The following is a 14,719-nucleotide window of genomic DNA, read 5'->3' as shown; positions in this document are numbered from 1 at the left end:
AGATAGACCGGGGCTGTACATAGATAGACTGGGGCTGTACATAGATAGACCGGGGCTGTACATAGATAGACCGGGGCTGTACATAGATAGACCGGGGCTGTACATAGATAGACCGGGGCTGTACATAGATAGACTGGGGCTGTACATAGATAGACTGGGGCTGTACATAGATAGACCGGGGCTGTACATAGATAGACCGGGGCTGTACATAGATAGACCGGGGCTGTACATAGATAGACTGGGGCTGTACATAGATAGACAGGGGCTGTACATAGATAGACAGGGGCTGTACATAGATAGACCGGGGCTGTACATAGATAGACTGGGGCTGTACATGGATAGACCGGGGCTGTACATAGATAGACTGGGGCTGTTATGGGGTCCGGGGCTGTACATAGATAGACCGGGGCTGTACATAGATAGACTGGGGCTGTACATAGATAGACCGGGGCTGTACATAGATAGACTGGGGCTGTACATAGATAGACTGGGGCTGTACATAGATAGACCGGGGCTGTACATAGATAGACCGGGGCTGTACATAGATAGACCGGGGCTGTACATAGATAGACCGGGGCTGTACATAGATAGACTGGGGCTGTACATAGATAGACTGGGGCTGTACATAGATAGACCGGGGCTGTACATAGATAGACCGGGGCTGTACATAGATAGACCGGGGCTGTACATAGATAGACCGGGGCTGTACATAGATAGACCGGGGCTGTACATAGATAGACCGGGGCTGTACATAGATAGACCGGGGCTGTACATAGATAGACCGGGGCTGTACATAGATAGACTGGGGCTGTACATGGATAGACCGGGGCTGTACATAGATAGACTGGGGCTGTTATGGGGTCCGGGGCTGTACATAGATAGACCGGGGCTGTACATAGATAGACCGGGGCTGTACATAGATAGACCGGGGCTGTACATAGATAGACCGGGGCTGTACATAGATAGACTGGGGCTGTACATAGATAGACTGGGGCTGTACATAGATAGACCGGGGCTGTACATAGATAGACCGGGGCTGTACATAGATAGACAGGGGCTGTACATAGATAGACTGGGGCTGTACATAGATAGACTGGGGCTGTACATAGATATACTGGCTGTACATAGATAGACCGGGGCTGTACATAGATAGACTGGGGCTGTACATAGATAGACTGGGGCTGTACATAGATAGACCGGGGCTGTACATAGATAGACCGGGGCTGTACATAGATAGACAGGGGCTGTACATAGATAGACCGGGGCTGTACATAGATAGACCGGGGCTGTACATAGATAGACTGGGGCTGTACATAGATAGACTGGGGCTGTACATAGATAGACCGGGGCTGTACATAGATAGACTGGGGCTGTACATAGATAGACTGGGGCTGTACATAGATAGACTGGGGCTGTACATAGATAGACCGGGGCTGTACATAGATAGACTGGGGCTGTACATAGATAGACCGGGGCTGTACATAGATAGACCGGGGCTGTACATAGATAGACTGGGGCTGTACATAGATAGACCGGGGCTGTACATAGATAGACCGGGGCTGTACATAGATAGACCGGGGCTGTACATAGATAGACCGGGGCTGTACATAGATAGACCGGGGCTGTACATAGATAGACTGGGGCTGTACATAGATAGACTGGGGCTGTACATAGATAGACTGGGGCTGTACATAGATAGACTGGGGCTGTACATAGATAGACTGGGGCTGTACATAGATAGACTGGGGCTGTACATAGATAGACCGGGGCTGTACATAGATAGACCGGGGCTGTACATAGATAGACTGGGGCTGTTATGGGGTCCGGGGCTGTACATAGATAGACCGGGGCTGTACATAGATAGACTGGGGCTGTACATAGATAGACTGGGGCTGTACATAGATAGACCGGGGCTGTACATAGATAGACCGGGGCTGTACATAGATAGACCGGGGCTGTACATAGATAGACTGGGGCTGTACATAGATAGACCGGGGCTGTACATAGATAGACCGGGGCTGTACATAGATAGACCGGGGCTGTACATAGATAGACCGGGGCTGTACATAGATAGACCGGGGCTGTACATAGATAGACCGGGGCTGTACATAGATAGACCGGGGCTGTACATAGATAGACCGGGGCTGTACATAGATAGACCGGGGCTGTACATAGATAGACTGGGGCTGTACATAGATAGACTGGGGCTGTACATAGATAGACCGGGGCTGTACATAGATAGACCGGGGCTGTACATAGATAGACCGGGGCTGTACATAGATAGACCGGGGCTGTACATAGATAGACCGGGGCTGTACATAGATAGACCGGGGCTGTACATAGATAGACCGGGGCTGTACATAGATAGACTGGGGCTGTACATGGATAGACCGGGGCTGTACATAGATAGACTGGGGCTGTTATGGGGTCCGGGGCTGTACATAGATAGACCGGGGCTGTACATAGATAGACTGGGGCTGTACATAGATATACTGGCTGTACATAGATAGACTGGGGCTGTACATAGATAGACTGGGGCTGTACATAGATAGACCGGGGCTGTACATAGATAGACCGGGGCTGTACATAGATAGACAGGGGCTGTACATAGATAGACCGGGGCTGTACATAGATAGACCGGGGCTGTACATAGATAGACCGGGGCTGTACATAGATAGACCGGGGCTGTACATAGATAGACCGGGGCTGTACATAGATAGACCGGGGCTGTACATAGATAGACCGGGGCTGTACATAGATAGACCGGGGCTGTACATAGATAGACCGGGGCTGTACATAGATAGACCGGGGCTGTACATAGATAGACCGGGGCTGTACATAGATAGACCGGGGCTGTACATAGATAGACCGGGGCTGTACATAGATAGACCGGGGCTGTACATAGATAGACTGGGGCTGTACATAGATAGACCGGGGCTGTACATAGATAGACCGGGGCTGTACATAGATAGACCGGGGCTGTACATAGATAGACCGGGGCTGTACATAGATAGACTGGGGCTGTACATAGATAGACCGGGGCTGTACATAGATAGACCGGGGCTGTACATAGATAGACCGGGGCTGTACATAGATAGACTGGGGCTGTACATAGATAGACTGGGGCTGTACATAGATAGACTAAGGCTGTACATAGATAGACCGGGGCTGTACATAGATAGACCGGGGCTGTACATAGATAGACTGGGGCTGTACATAGATAGACCGGGGCTGTACATAGATAGACCGGGGCTGTACATAGATAGACCGGGGCTGTACATAGATAGACCGGGGCTGTACATAGATAGACTGGGGCTGTACATGGATAGACCGGGGCTGTACATGGATAGACCGGGGCTGTACATAGATAGACTGGGGCTGTTATGGGGTCCGGGGCTGTACATAGATAGACCGGGGCTGTACATAGATAGACTGGGGCTGTACATAGATATACTGGCTGTACATAGATAGACTGGGGCTGTACATAGATAGACTGGGGCTGTACATAGATAGACCGGGGCTGTACATAGATAGACCGGGGCTGTACATAGATAGACCGGGGCTGTACATAGATAGACTGGGGCTGTACATAGATAGACCGGGGCTGTACATAGATAGACTGGGGCTGTACATAGATACACTGGGGCTGTACATAGATAGACCGGGGCTGTACATAGATAGACCGGGGCTGTACATAGATAGACCGGGGCTGTACATAGATAGACTGGGGCTGTACATAGATAGACCGGGGCTGTACATAGATAGACCGGGGCTGTACATAGATAGACTGGGGCTGTACATAGATAGACTGGGGCTGTACATAGATAGACTGGGGCTGTACATAGATAGACTGGGGCTGTACATAGATAGACTGGGGCTGTACATAGATAGACTGGGGCTGTACATAGATAGACTGGGGCTGTACATAGATAGACTGGGGCTGTACATAGATAGACTGGGGCTGTTATGGGGTCCGGGGCTGTACATAGATAGACCGGGGCTGTACATAGATAGACTGGGGCTGTACATAGATAGACTGGGGCTGTACATAGATAGACCGGGGCTGTACATAGATAGACCGGGGCTGTACATAGATAGACCGGGGCTGTACATAGATAGACCGGGGCTGTACATAGATAGACCGGGGCTGTACATAGATAGACCGGGGCTGTACATAGATAGACTGGGGCTGTACATAGATAGACTGGGGCTGTACATAGATAGACCGGGGCTGTACATAGATAGACCGGGGCTGTACATAGATAGACCGGGGCTGTACATAGATAGACCGGGGCTGTACATAGATAGACCGGGGCTGTACATAGATAGACCGGGGCTGTACATAGATAGACCGGGGCTGTACATAGATAGACTGGGGCTGTACATAGATAGACTGGGGCTGTACATAGATAGACTGGGGCTGTACATAGATAGACTGGGGCTGTACATAGATAGACTGGGGCTGTACATAGATAGACAGGGGCTGTACATAGATAGACAGGGGCTGTACATAGATAGACAGGGGCTGTACATAGATAGACAGGGGCTGTACATAGATAGACCGGGGCTGTACATAGATAGACCGGGGCTGTACATAGATAGACTGGGGCTGTACATAGATAGACTGGGGCTGTACATAGATAGACTGGGGCTGTACATAGATAGACAGGGGCTGTACATAGATAGACAGGGGCTGTACATAGATAGACAGGGGCTGTACATAGATAGACAGGGGCTGTACATAGATAGACCGGGGCTGTACATAGATAGACCGGGGCTGTACATAGATAGACTGGGGCTGTACATGGATAGACCGGGGCTGTACATAGATAGACTGGGGCTGTTATGGGGTCCGGGGCTGTACATAGATAGACCGGGGCTGTACATAGATAGACTGGGGCTGTACATAGATATACTGGCTGTACATAGATATACTGGCTGTACATAGATAGACTGGGGCTGTACATAGATAGACTGGGGCTGTACATAGATAGACTGGGGCTGTACATAGATAGACTGGGGCTGTACATAGATAGACAGGGGCTGTACATAGATAGACCGGGGCTGTACATAGATAGACCGGGGCTGTACATAGATAGACTGGGGCTGTACATGGATAGACCGGGGCTGTACATAGATAGACTGGGGCTGTTATGGGGTCCGGGGCTGTACATAGATAGACCGGGGCTGTACATAGATAGACTGGGGCTGTACATAGATATACTGGCTGTACATAGATATACTGGCTGTACATAGATAGACTGGGGCTGTACATAGATAGACTGGGGCTGTACATAGATAGACTGGGGCTGTACATAGATAGACTGGGGCTGTACATAGATAGACCGGGGCTGTACATAGATAGACCGGGGCTGTACATAGATAGACCGGGGCTGTACATAGATAGACCGGGGCTGTACATAGATAGACCGGGGCTGTACATAGATAGACTGGGGCTGTACATAGATAGACCGGGGCTGTACATAGATAGACCGGGGCTGTACATAGATAGACCGGGGCTGTACATAGATAGACCGGGGCTGTACATAGATAGACCGGGGCTGTACATAGATAGACCGGGGCTGTACATAGATAGACTGGGGCTGTACATAGATAGACCGGGGCTGTACATAGATAGACCGGGGCTGTACATAGATAGACAGGGGCTGTACATAGATAGACAGGGGCTGTACATAGATAGACAGGGGCTGTACATAGATAGACCGGGGCTGTACATAGATAGACCGGGGCTGTACATAGATAGACTGGGGCTGTACATAGATAGACAGGGGCTGTACATAGATAGACCGGGGCTGTACATAGATAGACCGGGGCTGTACATAGATAGACTGGGGCTGTACATGGATAGACCGGGGCTGTACATAGATAGACTGGGGCTGTTATGGGGTCCGGGGCTGTACATAGATAGACCGGGGCTGTACATAGATAGACTGGGGCTGTACATAGATATACTGGCTGTACATAGATAGACTGGGGCTGTACATAGATAGACTGGGGCTGTACATAGATAGACCGGGGCTGTACATAGATAGACAGGGGCTGTACATAGATAGACCGGGGCTGTACATAGATAGACCGGGGCTGTACATAGATAGACCGGGGCTGTACATAGATAGACTGGGGCTGTACATAGATAGACCGGGGCTGTACATAGATAGACCGGGGCTGTACATAGATAGACCGGGGCTGTACATAGATAGACAGGGGCTGTACATAGATAGACCGGGGCTGTACATAGATAGACCGGGGCTGTACATAGATAGACCGGGGCTGTACATAGATAGACTGGGGCTGTACATGGATAGACCGGGGCTGTACATAGATAGACTGGGGCTGTACATAGATAGACTGGGGCTGTACATAGATAGACTGGGGCTGTACATAGATAGACTGGGGCTGTACATAGATAGACTGGGGCTGTACATAGATAGACTGGGGCTGTACATAGATAGACTGGGGCTGTACATAGATAGACTGGGGCTGTTATGGGGTCCGGGGCTGTTATGGGGTCCGGGGCTGTTATGGGGTCCGGGGCTGTTATGGGCTCCGGGGATGTTATGGAGTCCGGGGCTGTTATGGGGTCTGGGGCTGTTATGGGGTCCGGGGCTGTTATGGGCTCCGGGGCTGTTATGGGCTCCGGGGCTGTTATGGGGTCCGGGGCTGTTATGGGGTCCGGGGCTGTTATGGGCTCCGGGGATGTTATGGGGTCTGGGGCTGTTATGGGGTCCAGGGCTGTTATGGGGTCCGGGGGCTGTTATGGGGTCCGGGGGCTGTTATGGGGTCTGGGGCTGTTATGGGGTCCGGGGGCTGTTATGTGCTCCGGGGCTGTTATGTGCTCCGGGGCTGTTATGTGCTCCGGGGATGTTATGGAGTCCGGGGCTGTTATGGGGTCCGGGGCTGTTATGGGGTCCGGGGCTGTTATGGGGTCCGGGGCTGTTATGGGGTCCGGGGCTGTTATGGGGTCCGGAGCTGTTATGGGGTCCGGAGCTGTTATGGGGTCCGGAGCTGTTATGGGGTCCGGAGCTGTTATGGGGTCCGGAGCTGTTATGGAGTCTGGGGCTGTACATAGATAGACCGGGGTTGTTATGGGCTCTGGGGCTGTTATGGGGTCCGGGGCTGTTATGGGGACCGGGGCTGTTATGGGGTCCGGGGCTGTTATGGGGTCCGGGGCTGTTATGGGGTCCGGGGCTGTTATGGGCTCCGGGGATGTTATGGGGTCTGGGGCTGTTATGGGGTCCGGGGGCTGTTATGGGGTCCGGGGGCTGTTATGGGGTCCGGGGGCTGTTATGGGGTCTGGGGCTGTTATGGGGTCCGGGGGCTGTTATGGGGTCCGGGGCTGTTATGGGGTCCGGGGCTGTTATGTGCTCCGGGGCTGTTATGGGGTCCGGGGCTGTTATGTGCTCCGGGGCTGTTATGGGGTCCGGGGCTGTTATGGGGTCCGGGGCTGTTATGGGGTCCGGGGCTGTTATGGGGTCCGGGGCTGTTATGGGGTCCGGGGCTGTTATGGGGTCCGGGGCTGTTATGGGGTCCGGGGCTGTTATGGGGTCCGGGGCTGTTATGGGGTCCGGAGCTGTTATGGGGTCCGGAGCTGTTATGGAGTCTGGGGCTGTACATAGATAGACCGGGGTTGTTATGGGCTCTGGGGCTGTTATGGGGTCCGGGGCTGTTATGGGGACCGGGGCTGTTATGGGGTCCGGGGCTGTTATGGGGTCCGGGGCTGTTATGGGGTCCGGGGCTGTTATGGGGACCGGGGCTGTTATGGGGTCCGGGGCTGTTATGGGGTCCGGGGCTGTTATGGGGTCCGGGGCTGTTATGGGGTCCGGGGCTGTTATGGGGTCTGGGGCTGTTATGGGGACCGGGGCTGTTATGGGGTCTGGGGCTGTTATGGGGTCTGGGGCTGTTATGGGGTCTGGGGCTGTTATGGGGTCTGGGGCTGTTATGGGGTCTGGGGTTGTTATGGGGTCCGGGGCTGTTATGGGCTCCGGGGCTGTTATGGGGTCCGGGGCTGTTATGGAGTCCGGGGCTGTTATGGGGTCCGGGGCTGTTATGGGGTCCGGGGCTGTTATGGAGTCCGGGGCTGTTATGGGGTCCGGGGCTGTTATGGGGTCCGGGGCTGTTATGGGGTCCGGGGCTGTTATGGGGTCCGGGGCTGTTATGGGGTCCGGGGCTGTTATGGGCTCCGGGGATGTTATGGGGTCCGGGGCTGTTATGGGATCCGGGGCTGTTATGGGGTCCGGGGCTGTTATGGGGTCTGGGGCTGTTATGGGGTCTGGGGCTGTTATGGGGTCTGGGGCTGTTATGGGGTCTGGGGCTGTTATGGGGTCCGGGGCTGTTATGGGGTCCGGAGCTGTTATGGGGTCCGGGGCTGTTATGGGGTCTGGTGCTGTTATGGGGTCCGGGGCTGTTATGGGGTTCGGGGCTGTTATGGGCTCCGGGGCTGTTATGGGGTCCGGGGCTGTTATGGGGTCTGGTGCTGTTATGGGGTCTGGTGCTGTTATGGGGTCCGGGGCTGTTATGGGGTCCGGGGCTGTTATGGGGTCCGGGGCTGTTATGGGGTCCGGGGCTGTTATGGGGTCCGGGGCTGTTATGGGGTCCGGAGCTGTTATGGGGTCCGGAGCTGTTATGGAGTCTGGGGCTGTACATAGATAGACCGGGGCTGTTATGGAGTCTGGGGCTGTTATGGGGTCCGGGGCTGTTATGGGGTCCGGGGCTGTTATGGGGTCTGGGGCTGTTATGGGGTCCGGGGCTGTTATGGGGACCGGGGCTGTTATGGGGTCTGGGGCTGTTATGGGGTCTGGGGCTGTTATGGGGTCTGGGGCTGTTATGGGGTCTGGGGCTGTTATGGGGTCTGGGGTTGTTATGGGGTCCGGGGCTGTTATGGGGTCTGGGGCTGTTATGGGGTCTGGGGCTGTTATGGGGTCTGGGGCTGTTATGGGGTCCGAGGCTGTTATGGGGTCCGGGGCTGTTATGGGGTCTGGGGCTGTTATGGGGTCCGGGGCTGTTATGGGGTCTTCTGGATACTATAATGGGTGCACTGGGGCTAGAACAGTTCTGGAGCCCCGGGTTTGGGTCTTATGATTGGGGCCCCCTTATAATTGGGGGACAGTGTGTTATATGTGATGTCTCTGGTGTCTTGCAGGATTCCTCTATGGGGTGGGGTCCTCATCACCATCATTGATACAATATTCTTCCTCTTCCTGGACAAATACGGTGAGATGGCGCCTATATAACGCATGTCATGTGACTTACATGTCATATAATAATTCTACATACAGGCGGTTCCCTACTTAAGGACACCTGACTTACAGACGACCCCTAGTTACTGACTGTCCCTAGTTACAGACGGACCCCTCTGCCCCCTGTGACCTCTGGTGACCTCTCTGGATGTTACTATAGCCCCAGACTGCAATGATCAGCTGTAAGGTGTCTGTAATGAAGCTTTATTGATAATCCTTGGTCCCATTACAGCAAAAAATTTTAGAAAATCCAATTGTTACTGGTGCAAAAAAATTTTTGTAAATGGGAGAATTAATTTTTTTTTTATCTGGATCTACAATTATAAAATATACAGTTCCGACCTACATACAAAATCAACTTAAGAACAAACCTCCGGACCCTAACTTGTATGTAACCCGGGGACTGCCTGTATATAATAATTATAAATATATAATAATCCCCCCCCGCTCCCCCAGGATCCCCGTTAACCCCTTCTGTCTCCTTGATTATTCCAGGTCTCCGGAAGCTGGAAGCCTTCTTTGCATTGCTCATCACTATAATGGCGGTGACTTTTGGCTATGAGGTGAGAGGGGTAGTGTCAGCTATTTTCCTCTTGTGTCAGCCAGTTTATTCTCCTGATCCTGGATAGGTGATAGAAGCAGTTTTTGGGGCTTTGGACACGTCCTGCCCCTGCTCTATGGTAACGCTGTCTCTCCCGGGTCGCAGTACGTTGTGGTGCATCCAGACCAGAAGGAAGTGATAAAGGGGATGTTCTATCCTTACTGCTCCGGCTGTGGCTCTCCCGAATTACTCCAAGCTGTGGGAATCATTGGAGCCATCATCATGCCGCACAACATCTACCTGCACTCCTCACTCGTCAAGGTAATATCTGTATGCATCTGTCATAGAGGGAACCTATCAGCAGGTGTGACCATATAGACTGCAGCCAGTGTTATGTATTGTCCCAGCATAACTGTGATAAATGTCCTCTCCCTGCTGTGCTCTGTGCTCTCTGCAGCCTGTGTTATGTATTGTCCCTGGAGAGATGTGTAATCAGACCTCACACTGCTGTGGTCTGTGCTCTCTGCAGCCAGTGTTATGTATTGTCCCTGGAGAGATGTGTAATCAGACCTCACACTGCTGTGCTCTCTGCAGCCAGTGTTATGTATTGTCCCTGGAGAGATGTGTGATCAGACCTCACACTGCTGTGCTCTGTGCTCTCTGCAGCCTGTGTTATGCATTGTCCCCGGAGAGATGTGTAATCAGACCTCACACTGCTGTGCTCTGTGCTCTCTGCAGCCAGTGTTATGTATTGTCCCTGGAGAGATGTGTAATCACACCTCACACTGCTGTGCTCTGTGCTCTCTGCAGCCAGTGTTATGTACTGTCCCTGGAGAGATGTGTAATCAGACCTCACACTGCTGTGCTCTGTGCTCTCTGCAGCCAGTTTTATGTATTGTACCTGGAGAGATGTGTAATCAGACCTCACACTGCTGTGCTCTGTGCTCTCTGCAGCCAGTGTTATGTATTGTCCCTGGAGAGATGTGTAATCAGACCTCACACTGCTGTGCTCTGTGCTCTCTGCAGCCAGTGTTATGTACTGTCCCTGGAGAGATGTGTAATCAGTCCTCACACTGCTGTGCTCTGTGCTCTCTGCAGCCAGTGTTATGTATTGTCCCTGGAGAGATGTGTAATCAGACCTCACACTGCTGTGCTCTGTGCTCTCTGCAGCCAGTGTTATGTATTGTTCCTGGAGAGATGTGTAATCAGTCCTCACACTGCTGTGCTCTGTGCTCTCTGCAGCCAGTGTTATGTAGTGTCCCTGGAGAGATGTGTAATCAGACCTCACACTGCTGTGCTCTGTGCTCTCTGCAGCCAGTGTTATGTATTGTCCCTGGAGAGATGTGTAATCAGACCTCACACTGCTGTGCTCTGTGCTCTCTGCAGCCAGTGTTATGTATTGTCCCTGGAGAGATGTGTAATCAGACCTCACACTGCTGTGCTCTGTGCTCTCTGCAGCCAGTGTTATGTACTGTCCCTGGAGAGATGAGTAATCAGATCTCCCACTGCTGTGCTCTGTGCTCTCTGCAGCCAGTGTTATGTATTGTCCCTGGAGAGATGTGTAATCAGACCTCACACTGCTGTGCTCTGTGCTCTCTGCAGCCAGTGTTATGTATTGTCCCTGGAGAGATGTGTAATCAGACCTCACACTGCTGTGCTCTGTGCTCTCTGCAGCCAGTGTTATGTACTGTCCCTGGAGAGATGAGTAATCAGACCTCACACTGCTGTGCTCTGTGCTCTCTGCAGCCAGTGTTATGTACTGTCCCTGGAGAGATGTGTAATCAGACCTCACACTGCTGTGCTCTGTGCTCTCTGCAGCCAGTTTTATGTATTGTACCTGTAGAGATGTGTAATCAGACCTCACACTGCTGTGCTCTGTGCTCTCTGCAGCCAGTGTTATGTATTGTCCCTGGAGAGATGTGTAATCAGACCTCACACTGCTGTGCTCTGTGCTCTCTGCAGCCAGTGTTATGTACTGTCCCTGGAGAGATGAGTAATCAGATCTCCCACTGCTGTGCTCTGTGCTCTCTGCAGCCAGTGTTATGTATTGTCCCTGGAGAGATGTGTAATCAGACCTCACACTGCGGTGCTCTGTGCTCTCTGCAGCCAGTGTTATGTATTGTTCCTGGAGAGATGTGTAATCAGTCCTCACACTGCTGTGCTCTGTGCTCTCTGCAGCCAGTGTTATGTATTGTACCTGTAGAGATGTGTAATCAGACCTCACACTGCTGTGCTCTGTGCTCTCTGCAGCCAGTGTTATGTATTGTACCTGGAGAGATGTGTAATCAGACCTCACACTGCTGTGCTCTGTGATCTCTGCAGTCAGTGTTATGTACTGTCCCTGGAGAGATGTGTAATCAGTCCTCACACTGCTGTGCTCTGTGCTCTCTGCAGCCAGTGTTATGTATTGTCCCTGGAGAGATGTGTAATCAGACCTCACACTGCTGTGCTCTGTGCTCTCTGCAGCCAGTGTTATGTATTGTTCCTGGAGAGATGTGTAATCAGTCCTCACACTGCTGTGCTCTGTGCTCTCTGCAGCCAGTGTTATGTATTGTCCCTGGAGAGATGTGTAATCAGACCTCACACTGCTGTGCTCTGTGCTCTCTGCAGCCAGTGTTATGTATTGTCCCTGGAGAGATGTGTAATCAGACCTCACACTGCTGTGCTCTGTGCTCTCTGAAGCCAGTGTTATGTACTGTCCCTGGAGAGATGAGTAATCAGATCTCCCACTGCTGTGCTCTCTGCAGCCAGTGTTATGTATTGTCCCTGGGGAGATGTGTAATCAGACCTCACACTGCTGTGCTCTGTGCTCTCTGCAGCCAGTGTTATGTATTGTCCCTGGAGAGATGTGTAATCAGACCTCACACTGCTGTGCTCTGGCTCTCTGCAGCCAGTGTTATGTATTGTCCCTGGAGAGATGTGTAATCAGACCTCACACTGCTGTGCTCTGTGCTCTCTGCAGCCAGTGTTATGTATTGTCCCTGGAGAGATGTGTAATCAGACCTCACACTGCTGTGCTCTGGCTCTCTGCAGCCAGTGTTATGTATTGTCCCTGGAGAGATGTGTAATCAGACCTCACACTGCTGTGCTCTGTGCTCTCTGCAGTCAGTGCTATGTATTGTCCCTGGAGAGATGTGTAATCAGACCTCACACTGCTGTGCTCTGTGCTCTCTTCAGCCAGTGTTATGTATTGTCCCTGGAGAGATGTGTAATCAGACCTCACACTGCTGTGCTCTGTGCTCTCTGCAGCCAGTGTTATGTATTGTCCCTGGAGAGATGTGTAATCAGACCTCACACTGCTGTGCTCTGTGCTCTCTGCAGTCAGTGTTATGTATTGTCCCTGGAGAGATGTGTAATCAGACCTCACACTGCTGTGCTCTGTGCTCTCTGCAGCCAGTGTTATGTATTGTCCCTGGAGAGATGTGTAATCAGACCTCACACTGCTGTGCTCTGCGCTCTCTGCAGCCAGTGTTATGTATAATCCCTGGAGAGATGTGTAATCAGACCTCACACTGCTGTGCTCTGTGCTCTCTGCAGCCAGTGTTATGTATTGTCCCTGGAGAGATGTGTAATCAGACCTCACACTGCTGTGCTCTGTGCAGCCAGTGTTATGTATTGCTCCTGGAGAGATGTGTAATCAGACCTCACACTGCTGTGCTCTGTGCTCTCTGCAGTCAGTGTTATGTATTGTCCCTGGAGAGATGTGTAATCAGACCTCACACTGCTGTGCTCTGTGCTCTCTGCAGCCAGTGTTATGTATAATCCCTGGAGAGATGTGTAATCAGTCCTCACACTGCTGTGCTCTGTGCTCTCTGCAGCCAGTGTTATGTATAATCCCTGGAGAGATGTGTAATCAGACCTCACACTGCTGTGCTCTGTGCTCTCTGCAGCCAGTGTTATGTATTGTCCCTGGAGAGATGTGTAATCAGACCTCACACTGCTGTGCTCTGTGCTCTCTGCAGCCAGTGTTATATATAATCCCTGGAGAGATGTGTAATCAGACCTCACACTGCTGTGCTCTGTGCTCTCTACATTGAACTTCTCCCCGACTCTTGCCTACTGCTTGAAGTGACTGCTGTAGTGTTGAACCAGAAGCCTATAGATGACTGTACTACAATATTGTACTAGAGGCCACAATGATGTCATATGTTGTATGGATTGAGTTGTCCCCGGGTTACGTACAGGATCGGTTCTGTGGGTTTGTATGTAAGTCAGAACTGTAGATTTTAGAATTGTAGCCCCAGACAACATTTTTTTAGTCTCTGTGACACTTTGATAAATGTTGGGTCGTCATAAGAACCAGGAGTAACAATAAATCTTCATTGTAGACGCCTGTGATAACTGTTACAGCTGATTATTGTAGCCTAAGGATAAAGTACAGGAAATTACCAACATCCAGAGGTGCGTCTGTAACTAGGGGTCGTCTGTAAGTCAGGTGTTCTTAAGTAGGGGACTGTCTGTACTCCTGTACCTGTATATGTGCTGGATTATAGGAAGTGTAACAGTAAATCTGGGGAATTCTGTAAGTATCTTGTAAGAAGAGCTGTGTATCAGGGGACGCGTCTGTAACTAGGGGTCGTCTGTATCCAGAGGAGGGGGAGGGGGAAGTCCTGAGCCTCGGATTATTTTGCATTTCCCTTTTTCGTGATTTATTTTGACACTTTCCTGTTCTGTAACATCATTCATCACTGGAAGCAGATAAGTCACAGAGGTCATAAAACTATCTATAGGGTCAAAGTGCTAATAGGTGCGATACAGTCTGTGTATCTAATCCTATTGTGTGATACTGTCTGCTGAGCTGCGTATCTAATCCTATCCTGTGTGATACTGTCTGCTGAGCTGTGTATCTAATCCTATTGTGTGATACTGTCTGCTGAGCTGTGTATCTAATCCTATCCTGTGTGATACTGTCTGCTGAGCT

The 14,719-nt window shown here is 51.7% G+C and overlaps 2 protein-coding genes across 2 annotated transcripts in view; one reads left to right on the top strand and one right to left on the bottom strand.

The window, feature by feature from the left end:
- The window catches only part of LOC140075952 (uncharacterized), a 364,396-nt gene that overhangs the window by 56,416 nt on the left and 293,261 nt on the right, over positions 1-14,719 (bottom strand). The window lies entirely within an intron of this gene.
- SLC11A1 (solute carrier family 11 member 1) overlaps positions 1-14,719 on the top strand; it is a 123,343-nt gene that overhangs the window by 30,559 nt on the left and 78,065 nt on the right. The window contains exons 6-8 of the mRNA XM_072122395.1: positions 9,161-9,231; positions 9,753-9,820; positions 9,964-10,119. Coding sequence (XP_071978496.1) covers positions 9,161-9,231; positions 9,753-9,820; positions 9,964-10,119 — 295 coding nt within the window. The remainder of the gene's footprint in view (positions 1-9,160; positions 9,232-9,752; positions 9,821-9,963; positions 10,120-14,719) is intronic.

Source organism: Engystomops pustulosus, chromosome 8 (genome assembly GCF_040894005.1).
Source record: "Engystomops pustulosus chromosome 8, aEngPut4.maternal, whole genome shotgun sequence".
NCBI classification, from domain to species: domain Eukaryota; kingdom Metazoa; phylum Chordata; class Amphibia; order Anura; family Leptodactylidae; genus Engystomops; species Engystomops pustulosus.
Note: the sequence above shows the minus strand (reverse complement) of the source record. Positions and strands in the feature narration are given on the sequence as shown.